The sequence below is a fragment of the Acanthaster planci genome, linkage group LG06 (genome assembly GCF_054643075.1).
Source record: "Acanthaster planci isolate LZ-2023a linkage group LG06, COTS_SCS, whole genome shotgun sequence".
NCBI classification, from domain to species: domain Eukaryota; kingdom Metazoa; phylum Echinodermata; class Asteroidea; order Valvatida; family Acanthasteridae; genus Acanthaster; species Acanthaster planci.
This window is the reverse complement of record NC_141782.1, coordinates 1,709,607-1,727,702: the sequence shown is the minus strand read 5'-3', so window position 1 is coordinate 1,727,702 and position 18,096 is coordinate 1,709,607. Positions and strand designations below refer to the sequence as shown.

The following is an 18,096-nucleotide window of genomic DNA, read 5'->3' as shown; positions in this document are numbered from 1 at the left end:
GCCTGACGTCCCTGACAACCACTACCTGGCGACATATCTCATCAACAACCATTTCTGACTGTTGAAGGCAGTGGTCAAATGGAATGCCAGGAGTTGGGTTGCAAATGCACTGACCACAAGATCAAATACTTACAAATTTTGCTCTTTAATTTGCGCACTGAACTCTGTTGACACCACCTACAGAAAATTGTAAAAGCATGCTTTAAAGAAGATGAAGAAGTGTAATACGGTGGAACCTCGTTAATAAGAGGTCCCTAGGACTTTGCAAATTTAAGTTTGTTATAACATTGCATTATCGGGAGAAAAAAAAAAACGGAACAAAGGACTGGAACCCCAAAATATCCTTGCAAGCAGAATGCTGTATTAACAGTAGTCTTGTTAACAAAGTTTGACTGCATATCAATTACTTTCCATGTAAAATTCACAGCCATTTCACTGGCTCTTGAGTGACCTTGCAATTACGATGATTCCACTTTGCGAATGGACAAAATCTGTAAATTTCCCCTTTTGTGGCAGTCTAGTAATCTTCGTTTTAGTCCTCAGAAGTATTGTCAACTAATACCACTCATTACAGAAGCTGTATTCACCAAGCAGCGTTTATAAATAACGGCAATCCCTACTCTTAGGACACCTCTACAGTTTGTTGCAATGATTTTTTTCCCCACTTCTTGAAAGCTGCGCATTGGTCAAAAGTCAAATTACCTTGCCAACTTGGGGTGAGTCTTCCTTTTACACATCTGACCGACTGAGTAGTCATTTTGGAGGGTGTTGCTAAAACAACTGCACATTTTTTTCCAATTCTGGCAGTTATGGCATGGACACAAATAGTAGTAGGGCGCTGAAAGTAAGGGTTTCCCAAATATATATACAACTGGTTCCCTCTGTACCCCACAACAAAAACATTTTCACCTTGGCTTGACACCAATGAATAAAAGTGACCATCCCACATATTTCAAACTTTCCAAGCTTATGTTCAACCCCAACCCACCAAAGGGTCTGAGGGCACATATCCCCATTAAACCTAAAGGTCCTCGATCTGCTGATTTCAATATGATTTTACATACACCATAGAGGGTCAGAGTCAATATTGGCACCTCAATGTACACCTGTCATTTCAGAGTTTTACAGGCCAAGAAGACAATGTTTTTGAACAGTTATAAACAAGTTAACAAAAAATGACTTGATTTACCTTCCATGATAAGTACAGTACGCCACTGCACTGAAAAAATTTATGAAACAAAAACACACAAACAAAAAATGAACATTATACCATACTGTTATGAGGTTCCTTTGAATTCCTTGAACAATAAACCCTGCTAAGCAGATATCTGTGCCAAGCACAAAATGGGCAGGGAACCAGCTGCTAGTAATGTACACTGTATGTAATCTTAGCTGGGAACATTTTCTTGCTAAGCAAAAATAGAACCTCAGAGGCAACGTTTGCTCAATAAGTAATTTACAACAAAAATCTGCATCTGCACACAAAGTTTCAGCAAGTTTGGACAGTGAAGAAGGCTTTTGTGTTGGCTGTCTTCTACTAATATTAAGCAAAATTGGACCCTAGATTGCCCACACAATGAAATTGAAATGACCACTTCAATATCATCATCACAACATGAGAAATTTCATACCGATTTCAAACTCTGATTATCAATTGCCTACGAGAGGAAAGTTCCTCCAAGTTACACATCAACATTTTGGTAATCCTGGGTAAACTGTAAAAAAAAAATATCTTGAGTATCAGATCACTTTTATTGCCTCAAAATCCACCACAATCTGACATCTTGTTGACAAATTCAAGATTTGACAGTGCAGCTGCTGTCTTTAACCACTTCCTGCCGGGCAACCCGTTTTCGAGTACATAGACTCTATGTGCAGAGCGGGGGAGCCCGGAACTGGGACAAAAGAGTTGGGCCTTATAACAAAAGACCGTGCTCAGCACAAAAGACTGAGCTGCTGGGCATTACCGACATTTTTTTGCTCTCAATAGTGGAGATAATCCAGCCTTGTTTTGAAACAGTATATCACGGTTTGAGACATTTAGATTTTATACTTTAATTTCTGTAAATGTTAAAACATTACTAGCCAAGTAACGATAAACATTTTACTAATCCATTAATTTTCGTCCACCCAAATTTAGTTTGGATCTCACCAAAGTATTAGGTTCCAGAGCTCACTGAGAGGACGTGGCAGAGAATGCTGATTTTCCACATCAACTGTTCACGCTGAGCATTTATTGTCCAGCTTGGCCTCAGCCAATTCAATCACCCTGGTAAGTTTGTGCATTCGCCTAGGTCTTATGAGCAAATCTGGAGACAATGTTCATGCCATCGCTGGTCATTTGTTGTGGCCCCCGTCAATGGTGGTGTGCATTGTGAAAATGAGCGTACAGAGCCACTGTTCTGTGACAGTCACTTTGTACAAAATCCAACTGAATGCTTCTGCCATTAAAGGGGGCCATCTCGGATGTTCAGTGAAACGTCTGTACATCTCAGCAAATCTTTCATCCCACACCTCTGGCTCGTGCCGTGCACTAACTGCTCAGTTTGAGCTGAGCGAATTCCTTGGCCAGGCGGAGCGCCTCGTCGATCCCGCCCGTCCGGTCCCCTGTGGCCTGGGCGGCCAAGTCTTTGCCGCCGCCTCTGCCGTTGATGACCTCAGTGACCTGCTTGACCCACTCGTTGGCCTTCAGGCCTTTAGCAGCCACGTCCTGAAAGAGCAGATTGGAAATGGAACAGGTTCATACACTTACGGTGTAAAATTGGAGGATTGAAGAATGTTAGGGTTAGAGTAAACTTCATTGGAGGATTGAAGAATGTTACGGTTGAGGTAAACTTCATTGGATTAATGTGTTCACTCTGACAATGTGAAATCTTGATGAAACCATGAGACATTTCAAACCCTTCTGTGAAAGCTTTAGCATAACTGGTGTGCAGCTGTTCATAGTAGAAATTTAATGTCAATGGAATGAACATCAGGACCGATAAATACCAACAGATCGTGTCATCCGTTTTCAACCCTCCTGGTAATGACTGCACTCTTTGTGCAAATCACTTCAATGCTCACTCATCGTTCAAGACTGCCCCGTGCTTTGCTGCAGAGACATTATTTCAGTGGACGTCAGCAACGCACTCCGAGGACTGCCAAACTAATCCTTTAATACTGTAGAGCTATATTAATTTACTAGAGTTCTGACTTTTATTATAATTATTACTAATAATAACTGGTAATGAAACCAAGGATTCCTCAAAAGCACCCTAGGCACTGTAGCTTGCAAGCCTCAAGAAACCTGTAGAGAGGAGACAGTGAGAAGCAGTTACAGTTTTAGAGGTGGGAGGAAAACCCCAGAGGAATATTCTGGGTAAAACCCAGGGAATCCAGCAAGGACTGAAAACCCAATCCACATGTGGATTAGGCTCGGATTCGAACCCAAACCGCAGAGGTGGAAGGCGAGGAAAGAAACCACTACACCAACCTGACTCCCCGGTGCAGAGTGAAGCCTGCTCGGCATATCTCTGTTTGTGCACAAGCCCATGGGAAACTCGAATAGCCTGACTTCGTAACTCGCAGGAGTTGTGAGAGAACAAACTGGGAACCAATCCAAAATACGCCGGAAGTCTTTGGGCACTAACCTTGGGCACTTGGGCCATGCACAGGACCTTGCCCAAGTCGGCGTCCACGCTGAACAACATGGCGGCAGTGTTGGGCGAGCCGGCCTTGTACTCCTTGAGGGCACCGTCCAACGCCTTGCCGCTGCTTCCCGCTTCCAGTCTGGCCACCACGTACGGAGCGTTAGGGGATTCGGCTATCATTTGCTTGGCACTCTCCTTGGCCTGAAGGAAAAAAAAAAAGCAACGTTAACTGCTTTCAAAAGTAAAAAGATTACAATTTTTTGTCAGTCGCTTCCTCAAGAGCATGAAAAAACTGGTGTCATTTGAGTCAACGGTTTTCAGATTTGGATACCTTTCAAATAGAAGACAGACAAACTGAAGTGGACAAATTGATGAACGCTTCACACCGAAATCTCATTTTCAGACCAACTGGCCAAAAAGGAAGTATTTCTTTCAATGTAACCGACAGACTTAATCCGACCATGCATCTTGAAACAAAGATGAAACTTAAAATGTCAGTGCTAGAAAATGCTACGCGTATGTTCTCAATATCTTCAATTCTGTTCTCCTTCGTAACTGAAAATAATTCCACAACGACAAAGGTCGAAGAATTTCAGCTACTTGATTATTTTATTTGCAGACTGAATTAATTTGATAGCCTACTTATACGACTGTCATCAAAGGGTGAGAAAGATGAAACACAGGCTGACGACACAAACATCGGGACCTTCGGGTTTATTAGCGGCAAACGAGAAGATCAGCAATGCATTCTTACGGCTTGGACCTGGGCCGCTTTGCACGCTTTGTCCATGTCGTCCATGATCTTCTTCAGGTCCTTCAGCTGAGCGCGGAGCTCGTCTTTCTTCCACTGCTGGATGACGGCCACGTTCACGTCCTACAACGCGAGCGAGGGGAAAAAAAAATGAGGCTTCATAGGCACTTTGCCAGAATGCCCTCTCGGTTGTGCGTAAAAGCAAACATTGCACGGAACCAGACGGGCTTCGCACACCTTGTCCGTGTTGCCCCTTAAGAGCCGGGGGGGGGTGGTGCTATTTTCCCGATCATTTTCTCCGATATCATCCTTTCTTTTCCCCCCACTGAGCCTTCGGAAGTTTTGCAGGTAACGCCTTACAATTGAAGCGACAACAACTTTTACAACATACTGATCGTTGTTGTGGACTGCCCATTTTCCTGAGAAAGGTTAGCCCAAAATGGTAATTTTTTCCACTGACATGAGCTCCATGTATGAGGGTCGGCATGAGTGAAAGCTTCATCTGTACATGACCCTAACAACAAAATCCCACGCTGGATGGAATTGAATCTTCAGAGAAGTAATTACAATGAACGTCTTTAATTGCAAGCTAAATTTCAATAAGTTCAGGCATGGGACAACCGAGATATGAGGATCAGAATCTTGTTTCAGCCCCGGCTGTGAGCTGATTCCACCCCTCCAACAAGCAACTCTTTTGATGGACCTGGGACTTACATCTCCAAGCTCCAAAACCTTCCTTAACAGTAGCTTCTGGTTGGCGTTGCCGTTGTCTTGAATCTCCTTGGCGAGTTTCTCAATCAGGACCTCCATGGCCTTGCCTCGACTGATGGCCTGTGCGAAAAAACAAAAGGAAATTCAGCAACTAACGATCGGGTTGGCAAGATCATAGCAAAAAGCTGGCTAAAATTGATGGAAGGTCATTCAACTGCATGAGACCTCAGCCTCACCGGGCAGAATTTCATAAGCACTCTAGTTGATGACCTGCTTTCACGAAACAGACGAGCATTTGCCTACACGATAAGCCCATCTTAAAGGTTATTATTTCATTACTTCTTCGAGACAATTTGTGATCCTCAGTTTTGATTTGATCTTCTCACCTTGTCTGCGTCCTCGCCAGTGATTGCTTGAATGCGACGGATTCCCTTCGCGATGGCCTCCTCCGAGGTGATGACGAAACAGCCGATGTGACCGCTGTTCTGGAGGTGCCTGTTTGGGCCACAAACAATCGCGCGTCAACAACCGACGACACACAGTTGAACTTCAAAAACTGCCCTCACAGTTTCTGAAGCTGATGTAACACTTGTCTGACCTTTAACCTATGGTGACCTCCATCGATTACAGGGATAACCGTGTTAGATTGACTTCACATTCATTGGATGGATTAGTTACAGTACAGCCTGGAATTCTATTACAGAATATCTGTTCTCATCCGCAGCTGTTTCAGGTCATTTATCAGAACTTGGTTTTAAGTCGAGCTTCGGCACCGTCCCTAACCTCCAGGGACCTAAAATCGGCAAAATGGAGCCCAACACTGAAGTCACAGACAAATCCAACCTTACTTCTTTTACTTTCACCTTCAAATAAAGTATCTACAACAGCTTAAAAGGGTAAACCTTTTTACCCTTCGCTAGGGAGGACTTCTACTACCGCACCTTTGTGTGAGGATTAGTGCCTACCACGCATACAGTCTATTCACCATGCAGCTGCTGGTTCAATGGGGCCTGCTGCTGGACAAAGCCCTCCATTCAGGGCATACCACAGCCCAGCAGTCGCCGTCAAAAATAATCCCACCCTGAATGGGTGAACAGGTATTTGTTCATTCCTCATTCCAGGGACTTACGTGCCACCGCAGAACTCCACGGAGGTCATGGAGCCCCCGGGTCCAGCGGGATCAGCCACCAGTTCTTCGACGGGGATGCCGATGCTGACGACACGAACAGGGTCTGGGTAAACCTGAACACAGGAACAAAGATGCGACAGCTTAATAAAATAGAGGTCAAAAGCTGATCCGTAATGGAAACTACGTGCAGGTTAACGTCATACAGCATGTATAGCCTAGATGAGAACAAAGTGTAAACTATATTGCCTTTGGTGACCCAACTTGCTCGCCTGAACTTGGTTGAGCCATGCACAAATTCAAAAAAAGACCAACTGAGTTCTGGATAAACAACCCGAGGACACCGAGGACTCCTCCAAAGTGCTCTACGCACCATAGCTCACAAGCCTGAAGAAACTTGTCGAGAGGAGACAATGAGAACAGTCATACAGAGGTGGGAGGGAATCCCCAGAGGAATATCCTGGGTAAACACCACGGAATCAGGACTGAAAACTCAATCCACATGCGGACCGAGCCGGGAATCGAACCCAGACCGCAGAGGTGGGAGGCAAGGAACGATCCCACCAGGCTAGCCCGACTCCCCGGTTTGAATGGGCATAAAACTGTACATGCCTGAATATGACAAGGACACAAACTGAAAACTGCTAATCAAATCTTCGGGTGTATCTCAGATTTTTGGGGTATCGGGTTAAGGCTACTGTGACAAATCTTAGCAAAGCACACAGGAATCACCAACCATCCTTGAAGAGAGCAGGGCGTAATCAGAACGAGTCGTGCCTACCTCGTCAAACACCGCTCGGAGTCCCTGGATGGCCTTGGCCTGGGCCAGCGGGGTGTTCATGGCATAGACTTTGTCGGCCTTGCCGATGACCTCGTTGGCGATGCGCTCGGTCTCTTTGACTTCTTGTGTTGTCATGGCCCCCTGGCAAGGGAGAGACAATGCACTTACTACAAAGACTTCAATACGGCCGTTTTACAAAAGTGCGCCACCAAGAGTTTGCAATGCATTGGCCAATCACAGTGCGCGAAATCTGCCGACCAAACGCGCGTCTGGAAAGGGTCGACAGATTTTGCGCGTTGTGATTGGCCAACGCGTTGCAAACTCTTGGTGGCGCACTACTGTGAATCGCCCGTATTGTTTATGTGTCAAATCATCAGTCATTCCAATACTAAACATTCACAATCATCATCTGATCTTGGATTCATGCTTTAATGTCTCCTTCAATGACAACTACGGCATCAGAAGAGTTACCCTAGCTTCATTTCTTAGTAAACATTTTAAATCATTAGTACAAAACTGTGAAAACATTGCGGGGTAGCAGTCAAGTCAAAAGAGGAAGACATGAAAAAATGAATTACTCTTTCAAGATGGAAAGATAAAAAATAGAGATTTCTCGACACATGTTGAGAACAGAAATTGTTTTCAAGATGACCTGTCTAACCTCAAATCTGTAAGATCTGTAAAAAACTATAAGAAGGCTTCTTCATACCTTGGCAGTGAAGTCAAATCGTAGCCTGTCTGGCGCCACCAACGACCCCTTCTGGTCGGCTTCTCCCAACACCTGTCGCAGGGCAAAGTTCAGCACGTGGGTGCCTGTGTGGTTATTCATGACGGGCCTCCTCCGAACCTAAAAATAAAGCCGGTGCCAAAAAATGTTCAGTCATGAATCAGTCAGAGACACGCAAGCACTAGAAACGCGCAAAGCCATCCACAGAGTCATAGCACACGGCAACCTTGGACATCTGTAAATGTTGCTCTAAGAAAAAACCCAAACCAATCTAAATCCTTAAAAAAGAAAATGCTGGTGTTTGAATGGATTCCTAGGATTCAGTACTTCAGACACTGTAGACTTCAGACACCACTGCTTAACACCGGATCTGAAACCCCAAAAAAGAAGGGAATATGCCATTGGTTTTCTGCTGTGTAAGATTTTGTAGGATTCAGTCAGGATCTTTTCTTTTAATGATTAAGAGGTTCTCTTTTATTTAGAGTTGATACAAAATTGGATAAGCTGACCTCATCGATGGCCAGTTTGAGGCGATCTCCGATCTTGATCTTCCCGTCTAAATCCACGGCGGACACCTTGCCGATGTGAAGGCAGTAGCCACCTTTGACCTGGACATTGGTAACCCTGAACTCAATGTCCTGAAATGCAATGCAGGAAACCAGTTAACTACAACAGTAAAAAATGGCATATGACTGTAAAGCAACTGTGAATAACATACACGGTGAATTTTGTAGGCAAATATTTTGAGGGCAGTCTTTGAGAACTCCTTCATTTGCAAATGGTTTTAGCTTTGGCAAAGGCACCCCTTCATCGGTGGAAAAGAGCCATGTTGGTCGGGAGTACTCATTTTGCTGTTAACGATGAGATTGTAACACATGCATTTCATAGTCGTCTGTTTTGTGAACTGGCAAAGTGCAGTTCCTACCAAATGCACCTGCATTGCTAGGAAAATGGCGCCCTCTCTTGGTCTAGCTCGAGCCTCATAGATACAAAACTAATAGAATTACAGCTGAAATATATTTCTGAGAGCCAATAGGAAAGGCAACAGGAGAAAAGTCTATTAATTGACACTGCTAACAAGCAGGGTACGAGCCCTGGCCCTCAAAATCGAGGGACTTGAAATTCACGTTGCCTTCCGTGACAATGCCAACTTGTCGTCACTGTAATCGACGAAAGGTTTAAAAATGAAACACAATCAGAGACGAATAGGATACTTACGGCATTGTCTTCCTTCTCCATGAAGCCCTCGTCGTAAATCTGCCCGCCCGCCTCGGCGTAGAAGCACGTCTGGTCCAGCAGGACGCCGCACTCGTCACCCCGCTGGACCTCCTCCACAAACTGCTTGTCCCTGCGCAGGGCGATGACGGTGCCCACCGTGGACTCAAACTCTGCAAAAGGAGAGCGAGAACGTGGCAAAGGTGGTCACTCCACGGTAACCCAACTCTGTGGAGTTTCACAAGGAAGACTGTGAAGAATTTACTCACAGGCAAATTACTGGAGAACAATTCACTCTAGTTCCTAAATCTGCTTACTTAATCGGACATTTTCTTTAATCCGTTTCTCTCATAATCACATAATATTTTTCTCTGAGCTCTACCTCAACAAACTCAGAATACCACTTAAGACAGTTATTTATATTAATCCTACATGTGTATTCAAACATCTTTAAGTTTTCAAACAAACTCCTGTGGACACATCTTTCAACTCACGATAGTTCCCTGCTGCGTCGCTGGTGTAATTGTACTTAACCTTGTCGTTGGTGGGTGGCACTTTTCTCTTCTCCTGAAGTTCGTTGATGGCGTGGACGTCGAGACTGATGGTGTCGTCAACCCCTGACCCCTTGCCCTGGGACAGAATCTACGACGATAAGTAGGCAGAAAATAACAGACAGTTACAACGCAGTCTGTGCTACACAATTATGAATGACACCTGCACGGTCAATATGGCCTGTGTGAAAAGTGAATATAACTTAATAATCCACCACATTTTTATGAATGTACTTAGGTCACATGTGCATCTTTATGAATTCAAGAACTCCCCTGTCCCGTCTCAACAGGAAAAGCAACAGCCATACAACTTTAAACAACATAAGAAACCTGACGGAATAAACTAAGAAGTTTTTATGAATAGGAACAACGAAGTTTCTAGAGAGAAAATTAAGACTGCTCTGATCATCAGACCTATATATCAAAGTGAGATGGGTGCAAAGACGGTAGAGGGCACTATACGGACAAGATACATCACCAGAGAAAGATTTCTGTTTGTTTAATCATTTAAACTGATCAGACGGTAACACCCAAAGAACTTGCAACTTCTTCTATGCATAAATAGCGCCCTCGCTTCGCCACGCACAGAGCGGAAGGCCAGTACCTGGGCCTTCTTCTTTTCTTCCTCGTATTCGGCCATGTTGATGGTCATTCCTTTCTCCTCCATGATGAGGGTCGTCAGGTCAATGGGGAACCCGTAGGTGTCATACAGCAGCCAGGCGGCCTTGCCTTCGAGGAAAAAGAAAGTAAATATTTACGATTTAGCTTTGACTAAGCAAACCTTGCTCTTGTAATTTTTAAATCTGAGTGCGTAACCACAGCACAACATGAACAGTTGAACCTAAAAAAAATCTACAATTTGAGGGCACAAAAATCACAACGCCTGACTTTGAGACTAAGCCCTTGCCCTGACCTGGCAGCACTTTGACATCCGCCCCCAGGTTGTTGACGGTGCGCTCCAGCACGCGGCGCCCTCTGGAGAGCGTCTGCAGGAACTGCGCCTCTTCTTCGTTGATGACGTCCATCACCAGCTGGGGGTCCTTGGTGACCTCGGGGAAGGCTTCGCCCTGAAAAATCCAGGGCGGGATAAAAACAAAAATAAGGCCCAAATTTTCTTATCCCGATTAAACTATAGACCATTCCAAGGAGACGTTATCACTAATGTGGAACCACACTCGGTCATGTTAACACGAGGTGCACACGCATTTTGAGCGAGTCACAACATCCCTTAAGGCCCAAATGGGACCGAGAGAGGTAGCAATTGTCCAAGCAACGGGGTTTCCTTTGGGGAGCACGGAATTTACCGCTTCACAAACGACTATGAAATGCACGCGTTATGGTCGCGTTGCTACCAACAAAATGAAAGCTCCTCACCAGCATGACTCTTTTCAACCAATGACGGGGTGCTTCTGCTAAAGGTGGATTGGTTAAACAGGGTTTTAACGTCCATAGTAATGGCTACTTATTTTGCTGGATTGGCAAAAATTGCCCTTATATACAATTGTGGATAACATCTTTGGCATCTCAAACACATTTGAGCTGAAAATAAAAGGAATTCTATCTCTTCATCTTGTTTTTTTTTTCCAAAATAATGAGCTCACTCAATACACTCCTTTACAAATTCTTAACCCCTTATTTTGACCACGACTGCTGGGCTGTGGTATGCCCTGAATGGAGGGCTTTGTCCAGCAGCAGGCCCCATTGAACCAGCAGCTGCATGGTGAATAGACTGTATGTGTGGTAGGCACTAATCCTCACTCAGTGGTGCGGTAGTAGCAGTCCTCCCTAGCGACGGGGTTAAACGAACATTGAAACATTTCCACCTGCATCAAAAACTTCTTGGATGCTCAAATTTCATTTAAACTGGCCAACTCGTTAAGCAGACTAATTTTCCAAGCCGATGACACCTTCTTGTAAAGTGCTGCAAACGGTGTAAATAAAACAGTTGACTGTGGCTGCTTCGTCAGGTTAGCATCTCACTTTCAGATCTTGGAGTTCTATCTCGGATATTTGCTTGACAAAACTTACCAAGCTCTCCACGACTACGCTGACCAGGCTGGCGAACAATCCCGGCTTGGCTTTCAGTTTCTCGGTGGCGTATCGTATCCCCCTGCGTAGAATGCGTCTCAGGACGTATCTGGAAACCAACAAAGTCCAGGGGAAAATATTCTATAAAAACCAATTTAATTCATTGATGGGTTATCAGAAGGTATGAAAACCATACCTACCCTCTGCCTATGTTGTCAGGTCTGCCTCCGTCAGACAAGGCTATGGTCAGTGTGCGGATGTGATCGGCGACGACTCGGTACGCCATGTCAACCCCGTCTGTGTCTTCGGCGGCCAGTTTACCGGCATAGGGCCGGACCCCGGTGGCCTGGGGAGAAATGACCAAATCACAGACTTGAGGTGAAAGTTGGTCCACAGCCTGACGCATTTCCCTTTGCACTTGGTGTTATTCTGGGATAAAAACCAGGATAAATAAAGTGCGCATACTCCTTACCTTCTGCACTGCCTCAAAAATGGGCATGAACAAATCGGTGTCATAGTTGGAGTCCTGGCTTTTCAGGACGGAGACGATTCGTTCCAGACCCATGCCGGTGTCGCAGTTTTTCTTGGGTAGCAGCCGGAGGCTTCCGTCTGACTCTCTGGGAAAGACGGGGCAAAATACAAAGTTGATGAACATGGGATGCCAATCACATTCTTAAGACTGGTTCGCGCTTCACGCAAAGATGGCGGCAACGAGAGTTTGACGTCACAGAGCATTTGCGGCAAGATTTATCACAGCTGAAAGGTGCTAAACATCTTTCGGGGAGGGGAGATTTGCAGTGCAGAAATAAGGAAGTTGCCACAAATTTGTATCTGCATCCGTTTTTGCACAGAGGATGAAAGGGCCTTCATGAGCATGAAATACGCAAAGGAAATGCACCTGACACTGCACCTGACACCAATGCCTCTGGTTGTGAAACAATAGGATTAAGAACAGTTAGGATTAAGCACAGAACTTGTGTCTGTCAAATTCCACTGGTAAGTTCCCATCAGAATCCAACAATTCTTCAAAATTTAGCAGACAAGGCTAACCTAATAATCAAAATATCCGACAGGTTATGATGTCATGCATTCAGACTACATCTTACCTGTTGAACTGCGTGAACACGAGGTTCCAGAGTTCAACCACGTTGGGGTCGTCCATGTTGACGTACTCCGAGGCGTCCCGACCTCCGCCGACTCGGTCGTAGTGCACCTCCGTGCAGGGCCCACAGGGTCCAGTGGCACCCATCTCCCAAAAGTTGTCCTTGGTGCCGAACGGCATCACCCGTTCTGGTGGCACGCTGGATGGGGAAATTTTTAAAAAGGCAATGCAATTTTTTTACATCAGAAATATCAACATTTCCAACAAAATTTCTCATAACCACCTCTGAATGTGTTAAGAAAAATAATACATATATGATACAAGACCTTTTTAACCCTAACCCTCCTCAGTACTCAAAAATCCTTCGGGTGGTTTTGGAGGATTTTGGAGGATTGAGGAAGGAAGGAGATTGAGGTGTGACAGGATTCCGGAGGATTGTTTTCTGTAAAGGCTGCGGGGAGGGGGGGTGGTACCATTCAGTTCACTGATCACCAAAGTTGACCCCCATGGTTTATTGCTGGTCACAAACTATATCAGGGTAATTCCAGAAATTAAGGGTCCATTTTTTTTTCGTGTCCCTGTCACATCTGACACATGATTTTGGAAGTTCAGAACACATTTTCTAATTTCCAAGAGTGACAAAGTAATGCAAATTACCTGCCAAACAAATAGTAATAGTTTGAAATCAATTCCGGTGATATTTCCATGTCAAATAACAAAGGTCAGATGTAACAGGGACACAAAAATGTCACACTTTTGGACCCCTCATTCTGGAATTACCCAGAATCCCCTTACTTCACTGTGTTGTTTTGTCTTTATTTTGCTTTGTTCATTACTCCATACAGTTAGGATTGAGGAAAGGATCATCCCTCACCTGAGATTGATTGAAGTGGGAAATTTTGAAGGATTTTGGAGGATTGAGGAAGGTCCTTTTTTTGGTGAGAAGCATATTGGAAGATCAAGGAAGTTGCCCAGCAAGAAGGGCCTTGGGGATTTAGGGTTAAAGCTGCAAATTAGCTTTCCTGGAAAACTCTTTTCATCAGACAAAACCTTCATCTTTGATTAAAAAAAAACAAACTTTCTCTTACCCCTCCAAGTTTAATAAAACACTGTTTTGGGAGATTCACAAAGACTGCAAAATTCCGAAAGCAAATATGCACAACGTCCAAATCCAAACAATTACAATGCAGCGTTATCATTAACGCACAGGCCTTACTGCGTTGAAGAGTCACATGACAGTGAACAACAACAGATCATTTCACGATCACAGCTCAACACAACTGCACAATTATTTGGTCTCTTTAACCACAACCATCATGAACCAAGCTATGGGGCCAGTCACAAGTCGCAGGGTGAACACTAACAGAGGAATGCTTTTGTGGCAGTTCATGTGAACAGCTTAGGACTTGAATTCAGACTGGAGGTCTGGTGTTGCTATCGTGGGGTCTTGTGTTGGTCTTAAGAGGTCTCAACTACACCACGGAAAATACTGAGGTTACGGGGGAAAAAACGCAAAATTGTGAATAAGCCGGTCAGAGAAAGGGCTCAAACAAGCAAATGTTTTTTTGGGGGGGGAGTTTGACTGAGCAGAAGTTTTTACCCGAGGTCGATCCATATCTGTCTGGTCTCTACGTCCTCCTCCAAGCCGTCCTCTTTGCTTCCGCCGAAATACGTGACGTACAGACGATCCTTGGGGAGTTTGTACACCTCTGTCAGAAGTTCCCACGACATCTGGCAACACTCTTTCTGTTGAACGAAGGAAAGAAGTGGACTTTACGATGAATGTTTGCGGGCAAGAAGACACCACGGCAAATCACCTGTCAGCATCACATCCAATAACAACCAGTCGCAGATCCAGGGGAGAGGGTTGACTGCACCCCACACCCTAATTTTTTCTTGGGGGGTCTTTTATTTTAAACCCTTACCCTCCAGGGTGTATGTAAATTCATACTGAAATCGGAGGATTTGGGACTGTTAGGGATAGCTATGGTAGACACAGTTTCCTTTTGACCCACTTTTCAATCTGCCCTCAACTTGTTATTTAATAAATTTGACATTAAAAAGAAAACAAATCGTCACTATACGTACAGCCCGCTTATATTTGGGCTCCACTTCATTTGACACCTAATCCCTTTCGTGGGCATGCCTTCCTCCCCTTTTTGTAATTGTATCTTTAACTGACAACCTCTCCAATTTGGTTGACGCTTGAATACCCATCACCCTAAACAAAGCATGAGCTCAAACTGACCTTGAAGTAGTCGCCGAAAGACCATGTTCCCAGCATCTCAAAGAAAGTGTGGTGGTAGGTGTCCTTGCCCACGTCATCCAGGTCGTTGTGTTTCCCGCCGGCGCGGATGCACTTCTGGCTGTTGACGGCGCGTTTCAGCCTGCCCATGTCGCTGTTCGGATCCACGGTGCCGGTGAAAATCGCTTTGAACTAGTAGATCAGAAAAATGAGAAAGACGTTACTAAATTGTTTCAAATTTTAAAGCGACTGCTCTGATGACAGTGGCACCTCAACTACAGCGTCGAGCTAAAAAGCCAAAAAAAAACACCTGCCAACTGTAAAAACTACCTGGTTCATGCCGGCGTTGGCAAAGAGCAGTGTTGGGTCGTCCAGCGGGATGGTGGAGCTGGACCGGAAAAAGTCGTGCTTGAATAGGGGATGGTTGACGTGGAAATCTATGAAGATTTGCCGCACCTGCTGTGAAGTCAGTGTAGCGTCCATGTTGGAGAGCTATCTGAAAGAGCAAGAGCCCAATCCCCATCAACTGGTATACATGTACTAGTTCATGCAATTTAGCTGGTTCTCATGTGTCATTTTGCCACACTGGTATCTTGACTAGCCTTGCTGATTCTGATGCAATCACAGCGCAATTACCGGCCAAAATTCATGTCATGCCATTTTTCACTTATGACACCATTCTTCACCTAATAATATGCAAAACAACAGCCCCAAGCAAATACGTATTATTTTACGATGTTGCCTGTTAGAGTGAAAACCAACCCGACTTCCCAACAGGACTGACTTGAGGCCTGGTGATCATACAGTCACAGACTAGACATCTAGGCAGAAGGCAAAAATTCCGTAACTCACGCGCCACTTTCATGTTCTCTCGTGCGCATGTTTTGTTTCTCATGGTAACAATCATGGCGGCCTCCACTTCGTCAGTATCACATGAAGTATAGCGCATAAATATTCCCCAATTCATCCACACCTACGACACGCTCAGCTTCCAAACACGCCTCAAATGATTTGTTGGTAAGGGTTTCATAAATTAGTGCTTAACACTTGCAAAATAGTTCGGGGAGGGTGACGCCTTAGTACAGAATTTTTGCCAAGCAGAGAAACATTTGAAAACCACGTTGACATTCATGACATTAAGTTAATCACACCACTAATGCTACAGTTATGACTAGTGTGACGGACATGAGAGACGAAAGTCAAAATCTGACTATCCGCGACACTGGGTCTGCTTTAGATTCTCGTGGACTGAAATCCAGGAGCTTCTGTGCATTACTGAAGAGTACAAAGGGTAAATTTGCCCCTTTGCCGTGTGTCAAAAGTCCATAGTGATGTCACGCCAACCGCGAGAATGGGTCCCAATGCGACTGTGACGAATCCTAACCAAAATTTGCCTGCACAACCTTGAACAGCCTGGTGATGCAGTGTGCACTTTTTCAGAACTGTCAAAACTTGTGCGCTACGGAACTGTCTGTGACCACTGGGTTGAGTCTTGTGCAAAGGTGGGGATCTATTTTTCTTTTGAAGAGGACCTATGTGAAAGTCACTCGGTCACTGGACATGACCATGTGATGACCAACAAGACAGAGATTCTGAATACACACTCGACATGAGGGATTGTACACTTGGGGACCCCCAGTTTTTTATCATTTTCATCTTGCAAAACTGGTCAGTCCCCCCCCCAAAAGCCAACACTCTCTTTATTGCACTGACCCTATTTTTTGGAAATTTCAAATTTGTAAATTGTGAGAAAATGTGTCTTTCTTACTGATAAATTAGCCATGCAAATTTGAATCCACTATGTGTTAAAACACTCACAGTCAGGGTGACCAGATTCTAGAAATCGAAATACAGGACAGCACACATTGCGAGGGCGCGGAGCACCTGAGAGGGTGGGTGTGGGAAGGGGTATCCACCCTCCCACGTTAAGAACTTTTCTTGAATTGGGGGTGCAAATCATGCGATTTACTTATTTAGCACACTTTTGGTATCCAGACTGAGCCAGAGTACAATTTACAAACATATGCAACGAGCTAGCTAGTTATATTATTAGCGGGAGGCTCAGCCTTAAGCAGCTTGCGATCTTCAGAACATTGCACACTGGTAATTTCTTTGTATTTTCATGTAATTTGTTGAAATTGTACAAATATGGGACAAACATGGCCCAGAAAGGGTCGGTACTGGACGAGGGACATTAGGGAAAATAAGGGACAATCCCATAAAATACGGGACATCTGGTCACGCTAGTTACCCTGCTCACAGGTTCCCCTCATAATTTCCATCTAGGCCTACCCTAGCCCCACAAATAGGGTCTGACTTCCGACGAACGAAGCGCTGCCTTCGTTTATCAAAATGGCGCTGCCCGTGGTCAGTATGTAATACTACAGGCTGGGTTTTTCAAGGCGCCATCACCATCGGAAAATATACGGTTTTGGAAAGCTTTAGCGTGCTCATATAAAAGTCCAAACTCTGAGAAACTGTCGAGTCTTCTTATTCCGGGAGATATTAGGATTCAAAACAAAGTTTGTGACAATCCTGCAGTTTGGATTTACTAGACATGCCTTGAAGTAGGGCTGTGGTGGCGACAGATAAGAGACAGATTGTTCAAGAGAGCCACTCTGTAGTACAGCCCTATTTGTGGGGCTAGGCCTAACCCTGCCTTTTTTGACATCAACCCTACACTAGGCTACAGTACAGTTATAGACATGATTAAGCATGATGTCAAAGTCATCTACCAAGGTGAATTCAAATGCAAAAATGTAGCTCTCCTTCTATCATGTCTAAAACAGAAGGAGGGTTAAGGAGGGTTAAAAAGTATTAGGGGCCTATAGGAACAGGGTCCCCAAATTTACAAATGTATCCTTTTTAGTTTTGCATGTCTTGGCTAGTCTTAAGACTACGTCTTGACATGCTTCACATGCGTGACGTTAAAAAGCCTTGACACGTAAATTACAATATTTACAGCAAAGAAACGGAGACTGTCCGTATTTATACTGAATTTAAACAAGGGCTGGCAACGAGACCAAAAATAACACGGTGGTACAAACCAGTTCCTTGTAAGTTGTACCGCCTTGAGAGCAGTTCACAGATGTAATGAACTGATGATTCACTATTTTTCACTGCTGTGAGTGTGACACGCGTGTTTATTTCTGAAGGACATTAGTGCGGCTTCCAGCCTTCGCTATGTAATGTGGACACATAAATAGTCGGGTGCCATCACAGGATGA

At 44.6% G+C, this 18,096-nt stretch overlaps 1 protein-coding gene across 2 annotated transcripts; it reads right to left on the bottom strand.

The window, feature by feature from the left end:
• Nucleotides 1-129: 129 nt before the first annotated feature.
• Nucleotides 130-18,038, bottom strand: aars1 (alanyl-tRNA synthetase 1). Of its 2 annotated transcripts, none has more exons than XM_022254805.2 (21): nt 17,917-18,038; nt 15,200-15,365; nt 14,873-15,061; nt 14,225-14,370; nt 12,629-12,823; nt 11,995-12,139; nt 11,723-11,868; nt 11,523-11,631; nt 10,408-10,561; nt 10,099-10,223; nt 9,438-9,585; nt 8,947-9,116; nt 8,238-8,366; nt 7,711-7,848; nt 7,002-7,142; nt 6,224-6,336; nt 5,481-5,589; nt 5,098-5,214; nt 4,387-4,506; nt 3,633-3,833; nt 130-2,710 (listed from the first exon to the last, which is right to left on the bottom strand). In XM_022254805.2, the coding sequence occupies exons 2-21, from the start codon at nt 15,350-15,352 to the stop codon at nt 2,534-2,536; spliced, it is 2,925 nt and encodes a 974-aa protein (XP_022110497.2). In that variant the 5' UTR covers nt 15,353-15,365; nt 17,917-18,038; the 3' UTR covers nt 130-2,533. The 2 variants fall into 2 exon arrangements, with proteins under 2 accessions (XP_022110497.2, XP_022110498.2); XM_022254806.2 differs by having other exon boundaries at nt 15,200-15,361.
• Nucleotides 18,039-18,096: the final 58 nt, after the last annotated feature.